The sequence below is a fragment of the Papaver somniferum genome, unplaced genomic scaffold (genome assembly GCF_003573695.1).
Source record: "Papaver somniferum cultivar HN1 unplaced genomic scaffold, ASM357369v1 unplaced-scaffold_18, whole genome shotgun sequence".
In the NCBI taxonomy this organism is placed as follows: Eukaryota; Viridiplantae; Streptophyta; class Magnoliopsida; order Ranunculales; family Papaveraceae; genus Papaver; species Papaver somniferum.
This window is the reverse complement of record NW_020627707.1, coordinates 7,579,751-7,607,660: the sequence shown is the minus strand read 5'-3', so window position 1 is coordinate 7,607,660 and position 27,910 is coordinate 7,579,751. Positions and strand designations below refer to the sequence as shown.

Here is a 27,910-nt window from a genome sequence, read left to right as displayed (position 1 = left end):
CCGCCGCCAATCACCACCGTGCCACCGCCGTCGCCAACCACCACCGCGCCACCTCCGCCGACAACTACCACCTCGCCACCACCACCACCCAACACAGCACCACCACCTCCATCCCCGAAAACTACCACCGCGCCACCGTCGACCACCACCACAGACCACCACTGTCGCCAACCACCACCACCAGCAACACCACCATTATCGCCGACCACCGCCACCAACCAGTCGCCAACGCCACAAAAAATGAATTTCATTGATCAATATTCAACAAAATAAGAAAAAAATGATGAAACCAAACAGAAAAAATGATGAAACCAAAATTGGTTTCACCAAAACTAGATGAAACCTAATTAGGTTTCATCATTTTTTCACATATTGTCATTTCGCCAACACAACTTCAATGATGAAACCAAACCAAAATAAACTAGGCAAAAATGACCAAAACTAGATAAAACCTAATTAGGTCTCATCATTTTTCCACATATTGTCATTTCTCCAACACAGCTTCAATGATGAAACCAAACCAAAATAAACTAGGCAAAAATGATGAAACCAAAGTTGGTTTCACCAAAACTAGATGAAACCGAAATTGGTTTCATCATTTTTCCACATATTTTCATTTCACCAACACAAACTTCAATGATGAACTGTTCCAATAGATGAAGAAAAAACTGGTTAATACAGGACGAATATATTTGATACTATAACGTTCCCAGGATAAGAAGCCCACATAAACCAAAAGATCTGATTAAATATAGATAGTTGGCTTGCATAATACAATTTAATGTCTAAAGCATAATAAACTGAACACAAATTGGAGAAACTACTAATTCACAAAACAGACAATAATCTTAGCACGGTAATGACATTGAAGTATATATTCAAGGAAGTCAGTCTCTCTCTCTACCGAATTTCTGCTTGTTTAGTGGAGCTCTGGAGCTTATGCTTCAGATATATGGATTCCTCAGTACTTAAATATTGATGGTATAGTTAGTCTATGGTAAATTGCTAATGTCGTAAAACTTCAAATGATACTGTAAGCAGAAGGCAACCCTATACCCGGATAGAATCTCTTACTATAGTACCCAATAAGGCATGAATCCTGCAAAGACGTGACTAAGAACTACGACATTTTCCAAAAGAAATGATGCAGAAAACAACATCAACAATTTTATACATGATGGAGCAGCGACGGACCTCATTGCATATACATGAATTGTTTATTAAGTATAAAGCATCTTTGGCAAGGAGAAGTTCAAAATTTATGCCTAACTACTATTATTTTCTGAAATTCATAGATTAGTATCTAGCAATTCAATCCACAATAATATGTACATACTTAAACAACAAATTTCTTATTAGAAAGTGGTTAAATTATGATCAGGTTACATGTATTACCTGAAGGGATAAAATCCCACTTCCTCTGCAACAAAAACTAAACCACCAGATAACCCTCTCCATACATCTCCACGATCAATCAAGCAAATCCACCATGGTTTTCCTTCTCGGAAACCTCTATGGCAACCTCAATATCATCGCATCCTCAATATGGATAGGTAAATGAGTTGCCTATACCCGGATAGAAACTCCTGCTTTTCTAATGTCGTGACCGTTCTGTAGGATCTCTCCAGCTGAAGGATTTGAGAAACAACCTAACATTCTTAAGAAAGTGGATTTTCCTGCACCATTTGCTCCTTTTAACACGAGTGCACCTCCGTCATGGACTGATGCATTAATGTTTCGAAGAATTAGTTGGGCATTTCTCATGCATGAGACATTGTTTAGCAGCATTCTAGGAAGTGGTGGTTTTCTTATAAACATTTTAACTCCAAAACGTCATCAACCTAAAAAAGTAAAACACACAAATTGAGAATGAAAACATAAACAAACACAAAACCCCAACTCAGAAATCAAATTCCCTCAAAAATCCAATACAATTGAAAACACAAACCCCAAACTCAGTAAATCAGATTCCGTTAGAACTTCAAAACAAATGATGAAAACACCAGTCACCAATTTCTATTTCAAAATTGAACAACGTCATAGTATAATGAATCCAATTACTTCAAAAGAACAACACAAATTAAAGATGATGGAAACCAAAATTGGTTTCACCAAAACTAGATGAAACCGAAATTGGTTTCATCATTTTCCACATATTTTCATTTCACCAACACAAACTTCCAAGTATGTGTCCGTAACTTTTGTAAGTTAATTAACCTAAACACATCAAATTCTCAACAACTGAAATGTCTATTTCATTTCTATCAACAACTGAAATGTCTATTTCATCTCCATTAAAAGAATTCATCATCAGTTCACTCCATAACATCTCAAGCCATCACCTTCATCATATTTGTAGCTTCATAATCCCTGCAACTCATCATAACCTAAACTAATAATCACAACTATCAACTGCAGTTTCAAGGATATCTATAACTCTGTCAATTGATATACTACATCTCAGTAAATATCTTTCTAGGTCCAAAACCCATTTACCAAACAACAACAGCAACTAAATCTTCTAATTTGTTAAGAAATATAACAATCTCTTCCACTATTTCAACTTAAAATCAGATCCCTCTTCTTAACTCATCAGAGATTCAAATTCATCAACATCCTTTTCTCAATCATCTCCTTCTTAATCAAACCCCTCTCCCTAAATTTTGCAGATAGATCAATATCAAAGAAAAACCCTAGTTTCTTAATTTAGGGAAGATTATAAACCATAATTCTCTACGAAATCAAAATTAAACTTCATACTACCATCTCTACTTCAAATCATAACAAACCCACTTTAATTCTAACAAACCATTGAGATTTAATAAAAAAGAATCAATCAAAACAGAAACCAGAAATTTGACCTCCGATTACCTTTTCTGTGAATTCTGATTTTCAGTAATCGATTCAACAACATCAATCTCAATCAAAGCAAAATTAAACTACAGAGATACGAATTACAATGAAGAATTAAAGAGGTTTGATGCACTAACCCCTTTTTAAGAACCACGATCCAGATTTAACCCTCTTTCTCAACTATTACGGAGAAGAAAACCAAATTTTGAAGACGAAATTGATGCTGGTGGTGACGTAGGTGTTGCTGCTTGTGGTGACGGAGGTGTTGCTGCTGGTGTTCGTGGAGATTTGTTGCTGCTGGTGATGATGGTGGTGGGAGAAGGAGACGGAAGAAAGAAGAAAAAAGAAATCAGAGAAGAAGAAGAAGAAAAGGTCAAGGGCATGTTTGTCTTTTTTTAAAGTAACCAAAACTAAATTTACACATTATTATTTGGCTTGGGGTTTTTGTCCCAATTTTATTTGAAACGGATTTTATTTGGTAGAAATAATATGACCGGTTTTTTCTTATCACTAGTTTGTTCACCTAGGGGTTTTGTCACTAGTTTTGAATAAATTAATCCATAAAGATTTTTATTTTTATCTTCTATTTAAATATTTCCATATATATTATAATTACCAATATATTTTTCTTACATACTCCATATACTCCTTTTAATTTTAGTAAAAATGTATCATATAATAGGGGTAGTTTTGTACACTCCTACGGTCTCTTTAATATCTTGACTTAGTCAAAACGGACTAATAATTTAGGACGAAGGGAGTAATATTTTGGACCTATAAATATTTAAGGGAGATTTTTGAAACGTATTAAATTATTATATTGTCGAAATTATTATTTTAGCACTACAGGCAAGAAAGGACTAAGAAATTTTATTATTTTACCGAGATTATTATTTTAGCGAGTATTAATTTACAGAGGTTCTACTGTATTTGCTTTGCGAAAAAATTAATCATATTGCAAGTTTACCTACCGTCAATTGTTGTTCGAGAGTGTTTAAGAGGAGATTAGCAAACTGCTGAGGAGGATAAGTTTGGCTTCCGTTGTAGAATCGTGGTTGTAAATAGTTGTTGAGATAGTCATTACTTCCGGTTGAAATAACGAAGATGGACCTAGACAATGCATAGGAGAGGATTGCCCGAGATCTGTAAATTCTAGGCAAATCGTTTTTCACTGTGTTTTTGAAGTACTCGATTTGCTCATCCATAGATAAGATGTCTCCCTGTTTACAATTAAACAAGAGTTAAACTTCGATGGTTACTTCTGTCATCTGGTTAATTTGTAGGTTATGTATATTTTTACTAGTGCAGTTCCTGATTCAGGAAGAATTCCTGAGCCACTTGAGGCATAGTTGATACCAGTGGTTGTGATTCTCCTCCTCCCCTCAGACAGACTCAAATACGCTGGCGGATAAGGTAAGCCGAGAAATGTTGCTACATGAGAAACAAAACAATTAGAGGCAGTTTAAGAACGTCCAACTGTATATAAGTACGTACGTACATACCTATGAAATCTCCTCCGGTAGCACCATTTGTAAATCTGCCGGTTGGTCCGCTTGGAGAATCAACTCCATAAGGAGTAAAATTTGCTTTAGTTTGAGTCTGTAGGAAATTGTTATTTCCACTGTCTAGGAGCGAGTCACCGAAAACGTATATAGCTGGTGCAATTGCACCTGATGATTTTCCCACAAAGATCGTTAAACAAAGAAAGATATTAAGAGACATGAAGAAGTAAGATGACTCTATCGAAACCGCCATGCTTTGAGTTTTTTCTCTGATACAGTGATCTTGTGATAGTGAAGATGGAATGCAATATATCGGAGGGACTACGTACAGTTATATAAGGAATTGAAGAAGCTAGTGGATATTAGTATTGATGAATTCATTCCCGAAATCTGGTGACCACCGCGATGGTGCTTTGATGTTCGTCAAATTTAGCGACTTAAAGAACGAAGTTTCGGTATAAACAAATGAAGTTATCTCCTACAAGTAATCATTTATGAGAAAGTAGGAGTAGTTTTTTTGAGAATGGAATTATTGGGGGAGAAAATTCAAACAAAACATTAATAATTCTAAGTTTGTTATTTTCAGTATTTATTATTATGAGTCCCATGCATATTTATTGTTTTCAGCCGACAATCTATTTTACTCAATTTTTCTTATAATAATGCTGCACGGACCTATTTAAATTCGGGTTGGTTGCAACTTAATTGACGAAGATTAGACAAATGAGAGCGAGCTAGATGATTGAACGCCCTTTTTTTCTGTGGACATTCTGCAATTAAGTTATTCCTAAGTGCTAACTGAACATATAAGAATTAAAAATTAATACACAAACAAAGACTATATATCTTTGGTTATGTCATGAACAGAAGTACGTACTCCAGCCAGCTACTCCTTTGTAGGAAGGTCTGGTGAGGTATCTGAATACTGCTTCTTGACTAGCTTCCTGTAAAGTATGTAAATTTCATTATTTAGCATAAGAACAAGTCTTATGGTGGAATCCAAACTATTCCAAGTGTGGAAAAACTATGGAATGTCAAGTTTAGTGGCTTAAGTTGGGGTCTTCCACAGAAAATCCAAGCAAGATTCCACAATTTCGTGGAAGGATCCGTGGAATCCATCTGAACGTCAATAAGAATAAGGCTAAACGCTAATAAGAATAGCGCTAGAAAAACGCCATTAAGGATTGCGTTTGTTTTTATCCGTAGATTTAAAATGAGTTGTTGAAATATAACGGCTGAGAAAAAACTCCATTCTTAATAGCGTTTTTTTAGCTCCATTCTTAATTACGTTTTTTTAGCTCCATTAAGAATAGCGTTTCTACTATTCCACCGTTACACTTGCGCTTCCATCCACAGTTCCAAATGTTGAAGTGGCGTGGAAGATGGACGTATTCCACCATAAGACTTGCTATAATCAAACATATCACTGCACACAATATCCATTCTTGTGCAGAAAGTGCCTCAATATTTATTATCTTTTGGGGAAGCTTGAACTTCTTGATAGCACTTTGAATCTTCCTCGGTTAGCACCGATTTTTATTCCTCGGAGTAGGCACACTTTTTGAAAGTGAAGGAGAGAATTGGACCTCCCCGGTTTTCAGGAACCCTGCGCAGTGTTTCGTAATCGAGATATTAATCGATAAATAAATTAACTTTGTGAAATTACCAACTAGGGGTCCATAGCTCAGTGGTAGAGCATTTGACTGCAGATCAAGAGGTCACCGGTTCCAACCCGGTTGGGCCCTTTTTTTTTTTTTTTGTCTTGATTTTTCTTCTTCTTTCTTCCCCTGAAGCATGACATGCAATTTGCTCTTTTGCAAACCCATGCTTTTATCATAAATAACATCCCATATTAGGCAGTGTATTGAAAATCATTTTATGATTACCTTAATTAAAATCCCAAAGTTCCGAACAATTTAACAAAGTTCGCTTTGCTGATAGAAAAGTAAAACAAAACAAAAAAAAACAATTTAAAACCGCTCCATAGAAACAAGTGTGAAGAACATTGAAGTGTAAAAGTGAATATAAATGAAGCGAAAAAGGAGGTTATAAATGAAGCGAAAAAGGAGGCTATTGTAGAAGCAAGATCAGGAACGGATCCAGAAAAGATAAATTTCCTTTTAAGATCCGGGCTAGAAGCCTTAGTCGAGCAAAAAAAAAATTGGTTTGTGGACTGAGAAGCCTACCCGGGCTAAAGTCCCTTTAACCCAGATGTAGGTCCGTCATTGAGCAAGATCCCTCAATCATGAGGAAACACAACTAGCTTTTGCAATGTACGTGCCAACACCCGAACAAAATTCCAATATTATCTTGAACTTAAGTTTTTGTGGCATATGTGCGTTTGTCCAGGGGGTGTGTACAAAATCTAATATTAAATGTGCTATATATAGCTCTTTAATTAAGACAAAATCCATATATGTTTATCAATTTATTATAAATCAGCAATTAAATATACAATGACCATATACCAGAAGGCTTCACCCACTCATCCATTCACATCCAAGATATGGCAACAATAATTGCTTCTCTCCTTGGTAAAAGTCATAATCCAGTAGTTCTTTTCCTTATCATATGCTTTATCTTTAATCAAAATTCTCTTGTTAGCGGTTTAAGTTTTAAACTCATTCACAGAGAGTCTCTACGCTCTTCTCTCTACCCTGGTAACAATCTAAGTCATGTTGATCGAATTAGACGTCTCATACATCAATCTGAATCTAGAGTTCACCATTTAGAATCTCTTCGAACTGCTGCTGCAAATAATACACGAGTTACCAGTATTCGTCCTCCAGTAGATATGCCTCCTGACTCGGGCTATGTTTATATAGTCCAGGTAAGTCTTGGTACCCCTTTGCAAACCTATTACTTAGAACTTGATACCGGTAGTTCCCTTATTTGGCTTCAATGCAAACCTTGTAATCCATGTTTTCCTCAAAACCGACCTGCATTTGATCCTACAACATCTTCTACATACAATGCTCTTCCTTGTAATCACATATTTTGCCAGGGACCTCAATACAGTTGTGTTAATAACCAGTGTAACTATAACCTGAGTTATGCGGATACAAGTACCAGTAAAGGTGTTCTGTCCAAAGAAAGTTTTTCATTTCTATCTGATGGTTCCATCGAAACTTTAAAGGACGTAATCTTCGGTTGCGGCTACAATAATGTACAACCCCATTTGGAAGGTGATATTGATGGCGTATTAGGTATGAATATTGGACAACTTTCTTTACTTGCCCAAATAAAGGACAGAGTAAATTCACGCTTTTCATACTGTCTCATCCCAATCGACGCGGAACCGTCAGGTCAAAGTAGTTTCTTAAGATTTGGCGATGATATTGTTATACAGCCAGGAAGCCGAGTTCAAACCACCCCATTTTATATGTACTACGGAAATCCACATATGTACTCAGTGAATCTTTTAGATATCAGTGTAGGAGATGCTAAATATGGAATGGTTCGGGTAGGCATAGAACCAGGTACGTTTACATCGAAGCCTGATGGTAAAGGAGGTTGCCTTATCGACTCTGGAGCCGCAATTACTTATATTGATGCCAAAGCTTATATACCCTTTAAGCAAACTGTAATGGCATATTTTGAACGTCTTGGTCTTAAGACAGTCACAAATATGCCTTATCATCTGGATCTGTGTTACATATACGGCAATGGTGAGGTCAGTTTCCCAAGCATAATTTTCCATTTCCAAGGGGCTGATTTTACAGTGAGGCCAGAATTTGGGTTTGTTATCGATGATTTTTCAGAGGGAGTAGAGAAGTATTTCTGCCTCGGAATGAAGCCTAGAAATGATATTACTCTCATAGGATCAATGCAACAACAGAATACCCGTTTTATTTTTGATGCAAGCCCTGGACGTGCAGCACTCTCATTTGTTCCTGAAGATTGCTCTCAAGATGCCCAGTGACATTAATGCAATTTTTGTTTTCTTTTAATAATGAGTTTCATAAATTGTTGGATTTTTTTTTTAATCAGCATGCTTTCATTCCTTGTAGGTCCCTTTTTGATTCAGCTATTATCTGCAATGAGATCATCCACTCTTTCAAAGCTAAGAAAGGCGAGAAAGGATGGATGACTTTGAAATTGGACTTTGATAAGGCTTATTATAGGATTCGGTGGGACTTTATTGAAAAGATATTGATCTGCAATGGATTTGATCATAACTTTGTTGGTTGGATTATGAAGTGTGTCTCTTTTGTTTTCTTTCAAGTCCTCATTAATGGTTCTCCCGGTTCTAACTTTAGACCATCAAATGATTTAAGATAAAGGAATCCTTTATCCCCTTTTCTTTTTATCCTCTGTTTGGAGACCTTCACTAGACTCATCAATATTGCTATCGAAAATAAATCTCTTTCGGGAATTACTATTGCTAGAGGAGCTCCAATGATTACGCACTCTTTGTTTGTTGATGACAGTATCATTTTCTTGAAGGCCAACTACAAAAATGCTCTTAACCTTAGATCTTTGTTGGACAAGTTCTGCTCTTGGACCGGACAAAGAATTATTGTCAACAAGTCTACTCTTCTTACTTCTGCCAACTTGGGAAGAAGTTTTACAAGAAGTATGGCTAATGCCCTCCAGGTTCAAGTAGCTACTAATCCAGGTAAGTACTTAGGCATTCCACTTCAATGAGGAAAAATTAGTGAGAAGACTTTTGTTGATATTGTGGAAAAAATGAGCAACATAACGTAGGGATTCAAGTATAAGAATCTAAATCTAGCAGGTATATTCACTTTATTAAGTGCTTGTATTTATCATGTTTCTTTTCATGTTATGTCTGTTTTCAAGCTTCCCAAATCTGTTTTGACAAATCTTGATAGGTATAGAAGGAATTTTTTTTGGAGAGGTGACAAAGGTAGGAGCAATTTGCATAATGTTAACCGGGATACTGTTTGTAGAACTAAACACCTAGGAGGTGTAAATGTTAGAAACCTTGAGCTTAGTAATCTATCCCTTCTTGCTAAAATGGCTTGGAAGATTTTCTCAGAACCAGATAGCATAGTGTCTAAGTTACTGAAAGGAAAGTATTGTAGGGAGCATGATTTCTGGAGTGTGGAAGTTAATAATAAATCTTCTAAGTGTTGACGAAGTATTATCAATGGCAGAGATGTCATTAGAGACAGTCTTAGGTGAATATAGGTGATGGGATGAATGAAAAAGCGGGGTCTAACAACCACACCCAATATTTCGCTTAACAATCTGTATGGACTAACTCCAATATACTTTTAAGAGAATCAACTAGACAGTCAGACTCAATCTTAATAAAAAGTATATCAAGGAGTTATATCTTAATTTCTCAATTCAATACTTACTCAAGCAAATAGAAATCTGCGAGTCTAATTGAATACAAGAGAAATTAACTTGAACGGTACCAAAGACCAAGGTTCAAGTATCAATCAATTTCAATCAACAACCAAAGGTTGGATTTACCAATTGATCGATTCAACGCACAACCTGTGATATTTCAATTATATAACAAAATATAATGCGGAAAAGAAATAACACAGACACCAGAAGTTTTGTTAACGAGGAAACCGCAAATGCAGAAAAACCCGGGACCTAGTCCAGATTGAACACACACTTTATTAAGCCGCTACAAACACTTGCCTACTACAAACTAACTTCGGTCTGGACTGTGGTTGAACCCCAATCAATCTCACACTGATCCAAGGTACAGTTGCGCTCCTTACGTCTCTGATTCCAGCAGGATACTACACGCTTGATTCCCTTAGCTGATCTCACCCACAACTAAGAGTTGCTACGACCCAAAGTCGGAGACTTTAATAAACAAATTCGTATCACACAGAAAAGTCTACAGGAATAGATAAATCTGTCTCTCACGGAAATACCTACGACTTTTGTTCCGTCTTTTGATAAATCAAGGTGAACAGGAACCAATTGATATACTGGACTTATAATCTTAATCGACTAGCGAAACAAGATATTGTGGAATCACAAACGATGAGACGAAGATGTTTGTGACTACTTTTCTATCTTGCCTATCGAAGAAATTAATCTCAAGCCAATTTTACGATTGTACTCAAATACGATAGAAACAGCAAGATCAGATCACGCAACTACAAAGAAAATAGTTGGGTCTGCCTTCACAGTCCCAATGAAGTCTTCAAGTCGTTAACCTACAGGATCTCGATAGAAACCTAAGGTTAAAGGAGAATCGACTCTATCTTACAACTAGTATCACACAAGAGGTGTGGGGATTCGGTTTCCCAGTTGTTAGAGTTCTCCTTTATATAGTATCAGGGTTTGAAATCAATGCTACCTTGGTAACAAAGCATTCAATATTCATCGTTAGATGAAAACCTGATTAGATTCAAGCTAATATCTTTCAACCGTTAGGTCGAACTTAGCTTGTTATACACACATGAAATGTAACTTCATTTAGGTTTGAGTATCCGTACCTAAATGTGTACAAGTCGTTGGTTCAACAGTAGTTAACCATAGGTTAGCCACATGAGCACTTTCATATCAACTTACTCTTCTTTACCACAACTAGTTCAAATGACTCAAATGACCTAGTTAGAGAGTTGCTCAATTTCTTAAATCTCATAGAAGTATACAAGACACAATAAAAAAAAATTGTTTTGATTCACTCGAATCAATTCATGAACATTATAGCCACGGTTTGCAAAGATTCCATTCCTTAAAATATAAATGTCTTAGTTCATGAATTAAACTATTTTTAGAAAATAACCTACTTAAGTACGCATGCTGGTACGCGGACTTAAGTACCCGGATTAAGTTTGTTTCAGTTCACAAACTCCAGCAGAAATTCACGGGATGTGAACTTCTAACAGTAGGCGTACTGGTACATGGACTTTAGTTCCGGTTATCCTGACAGCAAAGTACGCATACTTTGGTTCAAGGATATTGGACTTACACACATATGAGTTGTCTCACAATGTTTATATCCAATCATGGTTATGTATTCTAAACTCTCATTTCAATCATTGAAACATTCTTAGAGGACGTTATATAGTTGTTGTTCACAAACTATTTTTCATCAAAGCGATTTTCAAGTAATTGAAACTAATATGACTTTCGTCACTAGTAAAGATGAACTTGGCCAAAGCGAAAGCTTACCAACACATATTTCGAGAAATAGATAAGCGAGATAAACTCAGCTCGAAATAGTACATGTATATAATCATAGTCTATATAGCAATACGACTTTTATTTCAATATAGGAGATAAAATAGACTTTTGAGTGATAGATAAGTTCAAGTCGCCACATACCTTTTTTTCGATGAAGTTCCACCAGTTCCTTGAGTAGTTCTTCGTCTTTGCATGATGAACACCGTGGAGTCTAGAGCTCAACTACACTTTTTATCCTAGTCCGAGACTTAACTATTAGTAGACCAGAAATCAAGACTTATAGTTTTGGCAACTAAACTTGACAAACAATCTTGAGATAGCAACGCTTGCGAGTTCGACCGAGCAGTGCTCTAACAATGAGTGTCAATTTTTGGAGAGATAAGTGGATAGGTAATTCCACCATTGCTTCCTTAGCCAACATTGATACTTCTAATGTCCCTCATGAGACAGTGAATTCTTTCATTGATCCCGTGTCTAATGAGTGGGATTCTGAAAAAATTGGGAGTTGCGTTAGTTCTAACATAGCTGAATCTGTTAAATTATTTTTTTTTTATAAAAATCCAGATGCTAAAGATAGACCCATATGCTCTGCTAGTAAATATGTAAATAATACTGTGCGTGAAGCTTACAAGTATTTGCAGGTTAATAAACATGGTAATCACAGGAAGACAACGACTAGAATTTTCTTTGGGGTTTAAATCGCCCCTTCAAATACAAGTTTTTTCGAATGGAAATTATGCCACAACAAGTTGCATGTTAATGAATCACTACATAGAAAAGACATTATTGATCATCCTGGTTTATTATATGTACTTGCGACATCGAAACTTGTTTTCACCTGTTTTTGGGATGCCATGTTGTTAGTCCTATTTGTAGGAAATTAAGGGATTGGACTGGAATGCAAGTGAAATTGGATATTTGGTCACCTAAGTTTCTCAAGAAACTGTGTTCCTATGATGTCTTAGTTGGTGGTTTGAATTGGTAGGACTTATGTCATTTTATTCTTTAGGGTATATGGGTTCATAGGAACAAGTGTATCTTTGAAAATAGGAAGTTCAATGCTTAGTGGGTGCTGTCTAAGTCTATAAGAATGGCGATGGAATACTACAATGTCAATAAGAATCAGGTTAAGGGAAGGAGTGCTAAGGAAGAGATCTTCATTTCCTGGCAGTATCCCCAAAATGGTTTTTTTAAGATCAACATTGATGGATTTTCTAATGATGATGGTTTTGCAGGAATCGACGGCGTTATCAGAGATGAATCTGGAGCCTTTGTTGCTTGTTACTGGAAACACATTTTTAAGAACAACAATAATGTGGCCGAGGTCTTGGCAATCCGAGATGGTTTGCGTCTGGCTGTGGACCTGGGATTACATTATTTGGAAGTGGAGAGTGACTCTAGCTATGTTGTTCAACTCTGCAATGAAGAGGTTCAACCTAACTGGGATTGCTTTGGACTGCTCAAAGAGATATCTGGTCTCAAGTCTCGATTCAGTCAAGTGAAGATCCAGCAAAGATATAGAGAAGCCAATAAAGTTGCTGACAAATACAGGCTAAAGATGGAGCTGCTAGAAATCATGAAGACATTTGGATTGACAATCTGCCAGACTTTTTAATTGTCTTGTGTAATAATGATATAATGAGTGTTACTGCACCAAGGTTTATTACCGGTACTGTTGTTTAGTTTTTTTGGTTTCAGTCCAAACTATAAAAAAAAAAAAAATTCTTCTTGCCTATGAAATTGAATACTTCACATTTCATCGTTTGTAACTCTAATTATTAAATATATATAGTTTTTAATTTTCTTGCCTCACGAAGTTTTATATCAATTATCTTTCAAGTATTCATATAATCACTATTTCGACCAGAAACTGAAATAAAATGTTATTTCATTACTAGAATAAAATTAAACGAATAAATGTCGCCTTTTTTAATTTCTATTTATCTAAATTTTTTAATGAATTCTGATTTTCAAAATAAATAATAATTAATACTCTCTCTAATTCTGGATAAATTAAATAAACGATAATATCTTTCTTCAAAAAACGGAAGGATCGTAGTGTTTGACATATGGGTCAATGAATATCAGTATCATCTCAGTAAATATTACTTGAATATCAATTTAATCTATATTTGGATAGAATTTCTTAAATTAAATTGGTTATGGAAAGACAAGGCACTAAACTTGTATATCCTTATACCTTTTAGCAAGGACAATCTGATTCTAATCTTGATTTTGATTCGGATAAAAGTCTTTAGACTAAATACATTGAGAGAGTATTCAGTCAACTAATTTAATATGGGTTATTTGACAAACAACGGGTCCATAGCTCAATGGTAGAGCATTTGACTGCAGATCAAAAGGTCACCGGTTTGAACTCGGTTGGGCCCTCTTTTTTTCTTTTTTTGATATTCCTCACTTTTTTGAGGCAATATTTCACCTTTTTTTTTCTTTTTTTTTATAAACAATTTAAATTATTACAAACTAATTGGAAACCTAACAAGCTAAGTTCCAAACAGAGTACTACTACATAAGTTGAAAAAGTTGTCGTGCTAGCCTATTAGCGAGTCTCATGAGGAACAAGACCGAGGGAGCCGAAACGGAAACTGTGGCTAATGTCGTCGTAAAGAAGGCAAACTAACTCTACCGTCCATGCAGTGGCGGACCTAGGAATTCATGTCAGTGCGGTCAAAGACTCAAAAGTATTAACACAGCCGCGGCCGAAGGCGGTCGAAATTTTAGGGATGGCAAATGCCCCCACAACATTTACGCTTTAAGGGAACTCGTTTAGGACAAGGAAAATAAAACTTGGTAAATGTTATGAAAAGGTCAGCTTAAAATATTACACCAAAGCAGTAAACAATAAGTGGGAGAAGAAATTTGTCCCTATAATGTGATTGCAATCGCAAGTGAGGCCCATACAATGTGGGCATCCACAAGAGCTGCCCTGAGGAAGTAAAAAAATACTCGGCTAAACTAGGCAAAGTGAAGTTTGAGTGGGGTCAACAATATCGCCAAAAACTAGTCAATGCATGTCAATAATAATTTGAGTGAGTCTGCGGACCCTATCCGTTATGTGTGATTCGAACCTGGGACCTCTTGAAGCGCAACATTATCACACATTTACAATATTTTCACTATTATCAACTTAACACATAATTTACAGCATAGAAAAATCGAAATAGGAAACTCTGGATAAGGACTGTTAGATATTTTCAATATTGTTTGCCGTTACGAAGAAGGGGTCCGCGGGGGCGTAGCCCCTCCCGGCTGTGTTCGACCTGACAGGTCAGATCGTGGGGGTCTAGGGGATGGATATTTACAGTGATGCTAATTGGAATAATGTAGAATCCAAATCCAAGTCGACTAGTGGATGGATATTTACATTAGGAGGTGCTGCTGCGTCTTGGAGTTCCAAGAAGCAAACCTGTATTTATGATTCAACAATGTTGTCAGAATTGATAGCACTTACGGATGCATGTAAGGAGGCAGAATGGCTTATAAACTTACTTGAGGAGATCCCATTTTGGAAGAAGCCAACTCCAGCAGTCTTGATTAATTGTGATAATCAGGTTACGATTTACAATGTCTCTAACAAGACATATAATGGGAAGTCAAGACATGCAAGTCTTAGACATCAGATTGTGAGACAACTACTCAAGAGAGAAGTAGTTTCGGTTAGCTTTATTGAATCAAAGAAGAACTTGGCAGACCCATTCACAAAGAGTCTACCAAATGCGATGTTTTCAATAAAATGTAAGAAAATGGGACTAAGGTCTGTGAAGGAAAGTTGATCACCTATAGCAGAAACCCAACCTATGTTTTGAAAAAGATAAACAAGGTTCAATGTGGTACCAACAAGTTATGGAAGTGGTCATGGTGCACTAATAATAAACTTCCCATTTCAAATTAGTGCCATGGTTCTGCAAGAAACAAAGGATGGATGCAAATCCTTAATGAGTCTACAATTATTTACAAGTGTATCGCAGAAACACCTTAGAGACTTACCTATATGAGTATGAAAATCAGAACGTTTCCTAAGAGAAAAAGACCGCTCTCTAAGTGACTCATGAATTCAGGATAAGCGCAGGGCCATAAATGCGCGGGCTACAGAACACACTACTCTAAGAAATCAGTATGTGTGGAGATTCCGGTTTTATCATATGGGGTACTTGGTTCAAGACTGGTTTCACCACTGAACCCCGATAAGGCTTTGAATTTCTTACACTAAGTGAAGGTTCAAATCCAAAAGATACCTATCATTTATGTATTGATTTCGACGAAGATGCTTATTTCCCAACTGAGCGTGAACTACGTTGGCTTGATCCCACTCGGGTACGTAGGCAGTCACTTTGGTGATGCAGCCACTCTGATTTTAAAGTTTTTTTTTTACTTTGTTTTATGATTTTTTTCAATTTTGAAAATAGGGGGAGAATGTTAGATATTTTCAATATTGTTTTCCGCTACGAAGGGGGGGGGGGGTCCGGGGGGGCGTCTCGTAGAAATTTTTTTCTGGTTTTGAAATTCAAAACCTAATTCGGTTTCCAAAATTTTCTACAGTCGCGTCTCTTCCCATTAATGGATGACGACCTTTGATAGCGTCTTTTGAAGATGAAACGTCATCTCCAAAAGGCATGAAACCCTCTATAAATAGCGAAGGATTCTTCCCATTACAATCATCAAAAAAAACTCTTTCTCTCTAAGCATCTTCAGAAACAAATACAGTGTGTTCTTGGTTGGGTCAAGGGAGTACAACCTTTGAATCCAACAACGTTGTTAGGGCTTCATTGTATCCTGACAGCAATATTTCGCTGACCGATTGTACTCGCCAATTTATTGGGGAGGGTCGAAATAATTGCTGAAAAGAATCGCAAGGCCTTGAAGCTCCAGTGATACAACATTCTTTTCGTCCTCTGATTTTCATCCTCTTTTACCCTGATTTTCCAACAAGGACTACCTTAAACGGGACTCGCAGAAGAATCTGGATTAGGAGGATTTGGAATATCTATAGTCCCTTCCAGCATTAAGACAACATTCTTCATGGAAGGACGTAGAGATGGCTCATCTTGGATACACCATAAAGCCACAATCACCATCCCCTCAAACTTTCTCATGTCCATTTCATCTTCATCAGTCACCAATTTATCAAGTTTCCCACCATATAAACACTGAAAAACCCAATCCACGAGAACAATTTCATCTTCTGCAAGCTCCATGTTCAAGGCTCTTCGACAGCAAATGATCTCCATCAACACAATCCCAAAACTGTAAACGTCTGCCTTAACTGTGATAGGAAAGTTCCGGTACCACTCGGGTGCAATGTACCCTCTAGTTCCTCTCATTGCAGTGAATGTCTTCGTCTGGTCTTGCTTTAGTAGTTTAGCCAGACCGAAGTCCGCAATCTTAGGGGAGTTATTCTGATCCATGAGTATGTTCTGAGGCTTTATATCACAGTGAATAATTTGGTTTTCACATTCTTCATGCAAATAGAGAATACCTCTGGCAACACTCAGAGCAATTTCCACTCTGACATTCCAAGTTGGACGTTCTTCACATTTAAATAAAAACTCTGCAAGGGAGCCATTGACCATGTACTCGTATACCAGAAGCCTGTTAGTTCCCTCATGACAGTACCCCAGAAGTTGAACCAAGTTTCTGTGATGGGTTCTGCTGATTGCCCTCATTTCAGCAAGAAATTCCTTTTCTCCTTCATTTACCATCCTCGGCTCTAGTTTCTTGACGGCAATGATTGTCTGACTTGCATTTGAGAGTTTACCTTTAGAGACAGTTCCAAAAGATCCCCTTCCTAATACTTCCTTGAAATTATCTGTTGCCTTTTCGAGTTCCTCGTAAGTAAATGATCTTAAAGGCACCTCCATGCCCAATCCAATACTACTCGGTTGCTCTGGGATCGTGTTGTACGTCGAAGCTTCACGTTTGTAAAGAAGGAAACTGAAAATTCCTAAGGTGGCGAGTGCGAAAGTAACCAGACAAACCATTGCTATTAGTATGCGGATAACAACGTCTTTTTTTCTGTCCTTGCTTGGGACTTTTGTTGCTACGACGGTAACCTCGTTGTTTGCCCCCTTGATGAAAGTTGTCTTTGCGGAGGCGTCAAGAGCTGTTCTTCCGAATCTCAAAGGTAGTTTTTGTTTCATGCATTGAGGATTGTCAAATATTGCAGCTTCTCAGTTGCAATCCACTCGGCAAGCCTCCATGCATTCATCTTTGTTTGCCGATGTTGCAACAGAATAAGTATTGACTTTCATTTCTGTCCAATCTGTATTCTCCAATGTGGACATATTGTACACAAATTCTTCTTTCCTGCTTCTGCAACTTTGGATGGTAACCTATCTCTCGCACCCTAGAGTTGGTTGATCCGGGTCTACAAAATGGAAACCAGGAAGACAAAGACAAGAAGCTTTCTGATCCATGAGAGTGCAGTAGCCGTTGAGCCGCATAAGCCCTTCGGTCCACAGTTATCGTATTTATCTGGCGCCCATACGATTGTACAGTTTTCATTTCTGGTAAATGGATGTGAGTACAGCCTGAAGAAACCATCAACATCTACCGTCAGACGGTACATCGTCTCATTTCCTTTGCTTTCACTTAGAATCTTCGCAATACCAGTGGTATTGCGCAAGTACAATTTCCCGTCGTTGTCTAGATTCAGGGTCGCATTAGTTCCTGCGCTCCCTGGTCCGGAATCCCAGTAACCATATGTTATTGGATAAGGCGCTAATGCTGGGTATTGAACTAGATAATTATCTGTCTGCATTATAAGCAGAAACCTACCCTTCGAATGATCAGCTTCTGATGCGCTAGAATACATCTCCATTCCAGGCAAGAGGCGTTGGCCTGGTAGAAGTGTGTTAGTTGGGGATTCAAAACTCTGCCAAATGACCTTTAAGTCGGAATGATAGATAACGAAATTCCCCGTATCCTGCATCAAGGCTGATGAAGCTAGTTCGTTATGGCGAGAGATGGTTATGTTTTCGCCTTGGGCAGACCTCAAGATGAGTCCACCACTAGTAAAGATTAATCTGACATTGCTTGAAACTTTTGGATTATCACGGTTTGCTGTCCAAACCACCCTCTTTTCAGGAGTTGTCGTCAACCAGATCCCAACGGCAAACCCATCGCCTTCCGGGTAGAAACCAAAAGCGAATCTGCCGGAACTTGATAACCATGAGGTGTTGGTGTTAGGGCAGAGGGTAGAGTTTAAACTTATGGTAGAGTTTCTTTGTTGAGCTGTTACTTCTTCTGTGCTAAAAGCAGCTGAGAAGAGAAGAAAGACAAAGATACTGAGAGAACTCATTGGTACTTTGAATCTTGAAATGTTTTCAAGTTGGAATATGCATCAGAAGGAGGCTTCCAGATTTATAAGTGCAAAACAATGACTATGACAAAGAGGAATCTGGAACCTACCCTGCCGTGTGTTGACTGATAAGTCTGAAAACACTTTCCAAGTTCTTTCATTGTGGAGCCATACCAAATAAATGTACCTTTTTGAAGATCCTAACATTGATCTTTTAAGTATGGTTCACGACTAACTTTAGAAATTGTGGTCAGGATGCACCATTCACATACACTTTACCACTCTGAGCCTGGCCGCGGGACAACAATATGTGAGTTAAGGTTCACGGTTCAATAACTGTTGAAAAAAAGTCAGTCTTTACATTAACTGAGGGTCCTCATTAAAACAATGACTGGTAAGGACCAGAACTAGAGCTGTCAATAAACCCACCAACTAGTGGAACAGTTCTAAACAAGTACATGGTTAATGGTTTCAGGAACAAGTTCTGCTAAACAAAAAGGCATCTAAGTTTTTACTGATACAGCAAAACATGTGTTAAGACCGGTTTATACACTTTCTGAATCATCATTCACAAAAGCAGGGGGGAAGTATTATGAGATTCCATGCCTGGTGGAGTCCTCCAAGGAGACATAAAGCTTTGGCAGCTTTGGGATCATGACTTGCGCAAACGAACTGGAGCTGGATAGTGATGGTGCGCGTTCTGTAGCACACTTGGTAGACGCTACAGCATATCCTCCACTTTCTTGTTGTACGACTTCTCTTTTATATTTCGGGAGTGCAGTTGCAGTGCAGTTGCCAACGGTGTGTGCCATAACAGTTAAATTTTACAAGCTGAACCTCCATTCTAACTTTTCAATATCTGCTTAATGACAAGTTTTTGACCTATTTCAAGAAAATTCCGTTCTTTTAACTCGTCAGGGTAAATTCCAACATATTGAACCAAGTGATACTAAGATGCTAATGAAAATAGCTTACCAGAGTCGGAACTTATGACTGGTGGCAAACAACTGCCTTACATGAGTTGTCTTCCAATTCCCACATACCCAGATTATCCAGTCTACTTCTAATAAAATCTAAACCCATATCGTCAGACCAAAATACATACTTTGTTCCTTCGCTTACACGAGTTTGATTTGCATTCTTCACATCAACCTTTTCAGCGAAACTCAACTCACCAACCGTTTTAATTTTCCCATCAATTTCTTCAAGTGATCTCGTGATAGCATTCCCTAAATACCCATGATCTTTAGAACTTCTATTTTTCAAGGAAATCGCCTTTACAACCACCTTATCAATGAAACTATCATCCCATATCTTTGCTGAGACTGAAGAGCTCTTTACAAGAAAAACGTCAGAATCTTTTGTAGCAAAAAAAAAATAGGCAGTATCATGCAAGTCAGAAAACATAGCATTGCTAATCGGGAGCATATTTCCGTCTATTACCCATGAATTCAACTCCAAGTGTAGACACAATTTGATTATATATGCCTTAGCCAGTATCTCTTTGAGCATATCAGATCCTTCAAACTTCTTAGACCTAAAACCCTTAATATTGTTCACAAATTCTGTACTAATCACGGGATATCCCCTCCTTGCAAGATCGTTCAACAAATCAGAGTTAGGGCCCAGGAAGATGTAGTTTTGTATATTCAGTTTCTCAAAGTGACACAGCATGTTCATTGTAACTGCCTGAGATGTTCTATGTAGGCTGATAAGTATGATAGTCTTATACTTCTTACGAGCAGAGTAAAGCAAAGAACTGAGTTCATCAGAAGTTCTCACCACTTTTCCAGGAAGGACTTCTCTGAAACAGAAATCATACCACTTTAGACTAGTCAGATGTTGCATTTCCAAATAGTTGAAGTCAAGAGAATCTTCATCAAGTAAATTTGAATCTGGTCCAGCAGTTTTGCCATAATTTACACCAGCGTCCCTGTGAGAGACACTAAGAGCTCGTTCACCTTGAAAATTGGTGTAGATATTGAAGTAGCCACGCGAATGAATGAATTTGATGAACCAAGGTGTCCATATTCTTTCACCCATCCTTTTGTACCATCCTGTGGTCACCTGCGTAAAAGAAAAAACAGGGGAACAGAAAATGATCATGATCCAAATCGACACAACAAGTAGAGTAACATAAAATCTCAAGGAGCTGCTCCATTTGTTAAGGTTTCAGATAAATGATAATAATATGTCCTTTCATTGAAGTAAAGAGACCATGTAACAATTTTAGGCCATAACCAATTTGGTGACCAACATATACGCAAGATGAATGCCAAGTAAAATAGAAACAATGAAAAATTCTAGTATGAAATATGCAATCAAAGTACCATTCCTTGAAGAACTGGTTTGATGCCCTTGGCCTTGTGTATGTTGTACCACAGGCGGAACTCTTTCCAGGGTCTTGGAAATAGAAGTTGCCCCCATGTGCCAACCAGCTGGTATAAGAAAAGCCTAGTTCCAGTGTCCAACTGAATTTTGTTCCCATGCTTACCTGTTATTGCCATCAACTGGGAATGAGGAAACAGTGAAAATAATTTTCGGAATTACCATCTGCCAACTCATCAAGGAAAAGACAAGAACAATCAAGAATTGATTAAATAACGTTTTGGATTCTCATGCCAACAACATGTCATGCTAGACCAACCTTACAATAATCTAACAATTTAACATATCATATATTACAAGATAACTAACTGTGTGTGCAGTCTAGCATTACACGTTTTAAAATGGAAGCATTAGGAACGAATCTAGTTCTAATTTTTCCTTTATTCTCTTGCATTTAAATAACTCAGACAATTGGCAGTCCAAATACCTGATATATTTTTCTAATCTAAATCTAATATTTGAACACGCGAAAACCATGTGCGTCCAAACCGTACCTTAGAGCTCTCTAATCAGCTCTAGACCAACTATAGATCCTTCCATAGTTGGGCACTCTGAAAGTACTTGTACATTATGGAAGTCCTCACTGAGAAGAAGAAACTCATTACATTGATGATACAGAATGCAAAATTCAATTACGCCTTCAGACAGATTACATTTGCTAGAAGATAGTCACACACATCAAAAACAAAGAAACAATGGTTGAGTAAGGTATAATCTTAATCAGATACCAGATTGGTTTTTACCATAATCAGACAAAATCAAAAGTACATCATATGTTCCACACATTTAAAGATTAAACTGAAGCAGATCGACAAAATCTATCACTCCTGTTGGTTCTACCTTCACTGTTTGAATATCATTGATCCTATCCCTAATTAACCTTCACTGTTTAATATCATTGATCCTATCCCTAATTAAATATCAGTCACTGCTTAACAAACTATACATACTAAAAATAACTAATTCTCCATATTAACTAAAGCTAAATTCCACAGAAATTCAGGAGAGCATTATTTTATGCGATTCCAACTACAGAGGAAAATGAATGTTACCTGGGACAAACCTCGGCCGCTGCAACGATGCTCCATAGATTGAAGGACTATAATTCGAAGAGTTATAATAGTAATTCACAACTAAACCCTTCAGAAATTTGTAATACAGAGGCGAAACCTCTAAATCATCTTCCACCACAAAAGCAAACTCATCATCTGAGCTAGGCCACCAAGATTCCAACCACTGAGCTTGCAAACCAACATTTCCAGTCCTAAAATGCACAAATTTCTCTCCAAATTTCCACACAAATTTATCTACAAAATCCAAAATCCGATGTGATTCTTCAAGCTTTTCATCCAAAATTGAAGACTGATTTGTTTCCTTAAAATGATCGATGTATACATGAAGATTTACACGGTCGTTGACATAATCAGCATTTGCTAGAGAACGTAAACACCTAGCTATGGAATCAAATCTATCAAAAGCAAGGAGTTTTATCGTAAGAGTGAACTTCTGAACAATGTTACTACGGCTTTGAGGGAGATTAGACGAAGATGGAATGTTGCTTATCGCAGTGTGAGGAAGAGATGAATGGTAATAAGAGAAGAGGAAAAGAACAAAAAGAGAGAGAACGAGAAGAGGGTAGAGTCTCCTCTTGTGAGGAGACATCATTAGGGTGTAAAAAATCAAAATCCCATCTTGCTATATGTTCCAAGAAAAATTCTATTAGGAACCAAAATAGACAGTGCAACTTCAAACCCTAATCAGATCTGCAATTAAGACGAAAAAACAACCATTATTGGAAAACAAAATAAGCTGAGAAACAACTCACAACCAAAACTAGTCAGTGCCTCTTCTTATAGCCTACTTCGATCCACTTCAACAAGACATACAATTAAAACTAGTACAAAATGATCTATGCAGTTTGGAGTAATGGAGGATGTGAGACCCATTTTTGTGTAAAAACGTATAATATACCAAAGGATAATTTAATCTTGTAGAACAGAAAAGCTATACCATTACTCAGGACCAGAAACCAATTGCGAACGAATATCTGAATATGCAATTGATAAAGTTTCATTCCAAGTGCTCAGATGAACTAGTTTCCATTTAAGATGTTGATGCTGATCCATTATGAAACTAGGGTATAAAATTTCACTATATCCTCAGCTAATTTAGAGGGATTTACACACATATCATATTCAAAATTGACAAACATTCATACATACACTACAAACAACACAAATCCTAACAATACTAGATTCTTTATATATACCAGAATTTCTCAAACAGAAACGGTCACCAACAATGCCTAGGATACCTTGGCACTGTACTTCACGTTACTAGCTTGCAAAGCTACTGATAACTTGAATTGCAAGAGTTGGATGGATCTCAAACAAATAGCCTTACGAGCTCATAAGGCGGAGTACAACTCCAAATAGGTTAATATGTACGGATTGCTGGTGGCCTAATCCGGTTGAGAAAGTGTGAAACATCGTACAATCTAGTATGACGTGCCAGTATTGTTTAGTGAAGTTAGTGCAAGAAAAGACCTACAGTAATCAAAGTGACCTTGTTCCACAAGAGATTAAGATGAATATACATAGGTATCAAATATCACTCTATGCTCAGCTAATTTAGAGGAAATCACTGTCGACACTATGATCATGTACTATCATTAGCCCAAAATCCTGAATCAACATCACACATTCCATCAAAATTTACACAAATTAAATACTACTACACAGAAACTAAATACACACATGGAATGAAAAACCAACCAAAATGGGAAAATAACTGACCTGCATTTTAATCTGCTCTGTGGTTTGTAGCGTCCTTTATAATTCAATACAGAATATCCTGATATTCTTTTCACCCAGAAACAGATGTTTGAGGATGATGATGAAAACAAGTTGGCCTTAAACTACACAATCAATTGAAACACAAATTGTATGAGATTCACTGAACACACACATTATACACTACAGAAATTCTTAACGATACTAGATTGTTTAGGAGAATTAGATATTTAGTGCTTGTATAAATAAATCTCGGGAACGGGAAAAAAAACAGATAATGAGAAAACAAAGAGACAGAAATCAATTCTGGAAATTCTACTAGTTGTATGGTTGGAATGATTCCACAAGTATTGTGTTTAAATAAAACCGAACCAAATCTAATCTAATAATCATACAAACATATCCTGCTGGGATTATCCCAAGCATAAGAAATTATTAGAGATGAACAAACAGTTATAGAAAGACGTTTTTTCTTAATCAACAGATTCGGATTACTCCAAAGATTATTCAATTTTACACAAATCAAATATCTACTTATCATATATACCCTAAATTCTTCCAACTCCAGATCAAGGCAGGTTCCCCATAATCACTAGGCCTTTCTCTATACATCACACTCCATGTCATTTAAATGAAGAATTAATGAAAGCTGAGGCTTCTGGTACTAGAACAGCTACAGTTCTTCACTCTTTCTTTGAAAATGAATCACACATTCAACTTCTGCCGACTCAAAATCACAAAATCATAACGAAATCCCACACCAAAACCTCTCGATTACATAGAAACTAGTTGAGGTTGGAATCCAAGCTAGCTAATAAGCTAAACCCTAAACTTCTCCTGAATCAGGATTTTACCTCCTTCTATTACGGTGTCTAAGTGTTTATATTTTTCAGAATGTTTTCCTGAATTAATCAAATTTGATTGCAAAAGAAGATTAATTACGAAGAAATCAAAATTCATAGAAAGAAAAAGAATGGAAACAATTAAACTCGAATCAAACCGAAATTTTGAGATCATACCTGACTGGAGCGAACTGAGAATTTCCAAAATAAAATAAGAAAAAAAGGAGGAGGGGAATTCTGTATTACTTGTACCTCGATCTATTGAATAATTTATTATCGTAGCGCCCTCAGAAATTATGTTTTCGTATCCGGTCCTCGTGAATTTGGGGTCCACATCAGGTTGCGGAAGCCAGAGGGGGATGGTGCCGACTCAACTTGCCATTTCTGTATGGACCAAGAAATGGATAACAAGTATATCCAAAAAAAATTGAGAATTGAAAAATCAGGTTGTTTTATTTTTCAAATAGTACCTCGTATGAAGTCTTTTTATCCAAGCAATTTGGGTGGGGTTCTATGGACCGAAAAATGTTGCAACTTGAAAAGAGTCATACCAGAAATATTTGGGCATGCAAGCTTGAAAATACATGGTGTTTCCTATTTCAGTAGTGTGTATGTGTTTCCTCTAAACAATACCATTAAAAAGATACGCAGACAATAATGCTAGATTGATCCAAGACATCTTTGAGTTTCTTTTTTACTGACTCATACTCTCCATCTACTTGAAAAACCTTCATGGGATAAGAAAGAAGTTTCTCATTTAGGGTCTTGAAATGCTGAAAGAAAATTAGATGATCTCATTTTTTGTTGTCATTGGGCAGATCCAATGAAATTGGTAAAATCATCTACAAACAAGATGTAAAATTTGTGACCCAAAGAAGAAATAGTTGGAGCTGGTCCCCAGATATAATAATGAATAAACTCAAGAGGTGATCTTGTTGAAGGCTGAAAAGGAAGCCTTTTGATTTTATCAAGTTGACAAGGTTCACACAGATGATCAGATGCAGCATTTGTAAGCTGGTATCTGAGAGATGGAACATGGCTTCTGAAGTATTTTGTTGAAGTATAACCAAGTCTGCAGTGCCAAGTGGTGGGAGTGGCCTGAAGAGAGACATGAGCTTGGACATCTAAATTAGCAAATGTGGTGATGAAATACAAGTTGTTGTCCATTTTACCTTCAGGTGGAATTTATTTTGTGTCCAAATCATGAATACGGTAACCCACGGTATAAACTCAAGCGAACAAGAGTTGCTCCTTAGTAAATTTTTCTACAAAATGAGATTTTTATGCAGAGAAGGAACGTGCATGACATTTAGTAAGAAAAATAAACTAGTATCAGTTTGTAGGGTTGAATTTCCTACCATAGAAATAGGTAAATAAGCACCACTACCTACTCAGACATCGTCGTTACTAGTATAAGGAAATGTACTTTGAAGAACAAAGAAATCGTTGGTCATATGTAAGAAGACTCTTCAGAAATAGGTGAATTATGAACTTGAATACACATATCTGATTGGGGGGTAATTCTCTTTTGAAGTGGTATATCAGTAGAAGAATTTGTCGGCAGTGTGATCATTCTTCTTACAGATTTGACAAGAATGTTGTTAAAATCAGTGATTTTGAGAGGCACAGAATTATCCTTGGTAGGTTTATAAGATGTATTAACAGAAGTATCTTTGTTGAACATGAGAAATATCTTTAGAAGATGGTGGGTGAAAAGTGTTATTAATGAAGAATACAGAGTTCATAACGAAATCAAGATTCCAAGAAACATCAGTATTTTGAGCAGTTCACCATTGTCCATGTCTGATGAGTCTAGATCTAAGAGCACTAAAGGTAAAAGGTACATTCCCTATTCTGAGTGGAGATAACAAAGTTATCATATTCTCGACCAAACCTATTCAAAGTATAAATTATTAAGTCAGATTCAGGGACATGTTCATTGATAGTTGTTAGAGCATTGCTCGATCGAACTCACAAGTGTTTCTATCTCAAGCTTGTTGTCAAATTTAGTTGTCAAAACCATATCTTGATTTCTAGTATACAATTAGTTAAGTCTCGGATTAGGATAATTAATATAGTTGAGAATCGGACAAAACTGCGTTCTACCGTTTGAAGTCGAAGATCAACTGAAACTTTTGGACAACTTCTTCAACAAAAGGTAAGTGAAGACTGAACCACCCATTTCTCAAGTTATATTCATCTTTCTATCGATGAGACGTTGTCGCATAACTAACTAGACTATCATAAGCGTATCAAGAATTTCGAATCGAGTTTATCTTGGTAATTAGTTCTCGAAATATATATATCACTAAGCTTAATGAATATTTTTCATACTTGATGAATTTCGGTTAAGAAAAATTTATTGTTCGTAATCTAAATTATGATTCAAGATTATCATTCGAAAATAGCCTGGAGCAATGATATGTGTCATTGATGTTATTTGGGAATGTTTCGAAATGATCTAGAGAGAAATATAGAACTACTGAAAATATGGCCACATGACAATATGCATAAAAATTTCACAAACTGCGAAAACTGTTATAGGTCCGGATCCGTAATACATGTACCCAGTACACGTACCGGTGTATTTATAGTTCGGAAGCGACTTAGTGGTACGCATACCCTGTATCCATACAAAAAAAGTCTGTAAACTTGTGAACCTGGAATGGTACGCAAACCTAGTATGCATACCGTAAAAGAACAGTTGGTTTTGAAATCGGTGTGGTATCCAATATCCATAACCGATAAGCAAACCTGAAAATTTATGTATGTTCCGGAACTTATATTTATCTTAAGGTTACACATACTCGGTACATATACCATGACAAATATTGTCACAAACAAGGTTGAGTACACGTACCTAGTACACGTATTTGCACTGTCTAATATTTTCAGATGCACAGAAAATTATTTTTGTGAGATAATTAGCATTCGAGTAAATCTCTAAGAACACTATATAGATATGATTGATCACATTAGTTGTGATTAAAACTTACAGTCTTAAGTGTTTATGAAAATGATTAAGCTTATATATCTTTGTACACCCGGCTAGTTTCGGCTAACGGTTTATCCTAACTGGAGTGTATG

General features: G+C 36.8%; 3 protein-coding genes, 2 non-coding genes and 1 pseudogene across 10 annotated transcripts; 3 read left to right on the top strand and 3 right to left on the bottom strand.

The window, feature by feature from the left end:
- Positions 1 to 121: 121 nt before the first annotated feature.
- On the bottom strand, positions 122 to 4,846 carry LOC113337916 (GDSL esterase/lipase 7-like). 5 transcript variants are annotated; one of them, XR_003354508.1, is made up of 6 exons: positions 4,356 to 4,846; positions 4,154 to 4,284; positions 3,825 to 4,073; positions 2,991 to 3,150; positions 1,396 to 1,841; positions 122 to 161 (listed from the first exon to the last, which is right to left on the bottom strand). XR_003354508.1 is itself a non-coding variant. In XM_026583456.1 (5 exons), the coding sequence occupies exons 1-4, from the start codon at positions 4,606 to 4,608 to the stop codon at positions 3,037 to 3,039; spliced, it is 747 nt and encodes a 248-aa protein (XP_026439241.1). In that variant the 5' UTR covers positions 4,609 to 4,846; the 3' UTR covers positions 595 to 1,841; positions 2,991 to 3,036. The 5 variants fall into 5 exon arrangements, 3 of the variants coding, with proteins under 3 accessions (XP_026439241.1, XP_026439243.1, XP_026439242.1); XR_003354509.1 differs by lacking the exon at positions 122 to 161 and having other exon boundaries at positions 595 to 1,841; positions 4,210 to 4,284; XM_026583456.1 differs by lacking the exon at positions 122 to 161 and having other exon boundaries at positions 595 to 1,841.
- Positions 4,847 to 6,028: 1,182 nt separating this feature from the next.
- TRNAC-GCA lies at positions 6,029 to 6,100 on the top strand. Its single transcript has one exon. It is a non-coding gene; the product is annotated as a tRNA-Cys (tRNA).
- A 6,473-nt stretch (positions 6,101 to 12,573) lies between these two features.
- LOC113337995 lies at positions 12,574 to 13,098 on the top strand. Its single transcript, XM_026583522.1, has one exon. It carries the CDS (start codon positions 12,574 to 12,576, stop codon positions 13,096 to 13,098), a length of 525 nt encoding a protein of 174 aa, XP_026439307.1.
- A 704-nt stretch (positions 13,099 to 13,802) lies between these two features.
- TRNAC-GCA lies at positions 13,803 to 13,874 on the top strand. Its single transcript has one exon. It is a non-coding gene; the product is annotated as a tRNA-Cys (tRNA).
- Positions 13,875 to 16,079: 2,205 nt separating this feature from the next.
- Positions 16,080 to 18,801, bottom strand: LOC113337994 (annotated as a pseudogene).
- Positions 18,802 to 19,112: 311 nt separating this feature from the next.
- LOC113337932 lies at positions 19,113 to 25,221 on the bottom strand. Of its 2 annotated transcripts, none has more exons than XM_026583468.1 (6): positions 25,076 to 25,221; positions 23,985 to 24,106; positions 22,242 to 22,952; positions 21,132 to 21,295; positions 19,777 to 20,868; positions 19,113 to 19,683 (listed from the first exon to the last, which is right to left on the bottom strand). In XM_026583468.1, exons 3-5 carry the CDS (start codon positions 22,852 to 22,854, stop codon positions 19,789 to 19,791), a joined length of 1,857 nt encoding a protein of 618 aa, XP_026439253.1. In that variant the 5' UTR covers positions 22,855 to 22,952; positions 23,985 to 24,106; positions 25,076 to 25,221; the 3' UTR covers positions 19,113 to 19,683; positions 19,777 to 19,788. The 2 variants fall into 2 exon arrangements, with proteins under 2 accessions (XP_026439253.1, XP_026439252.1); XM_026583467.1 differs by having other exon boundaries at positions 25,001 to 25,082.
- Between the last annotated feature and the right edge of the window lie 2,689 nt (positions 25,222 to 27,910).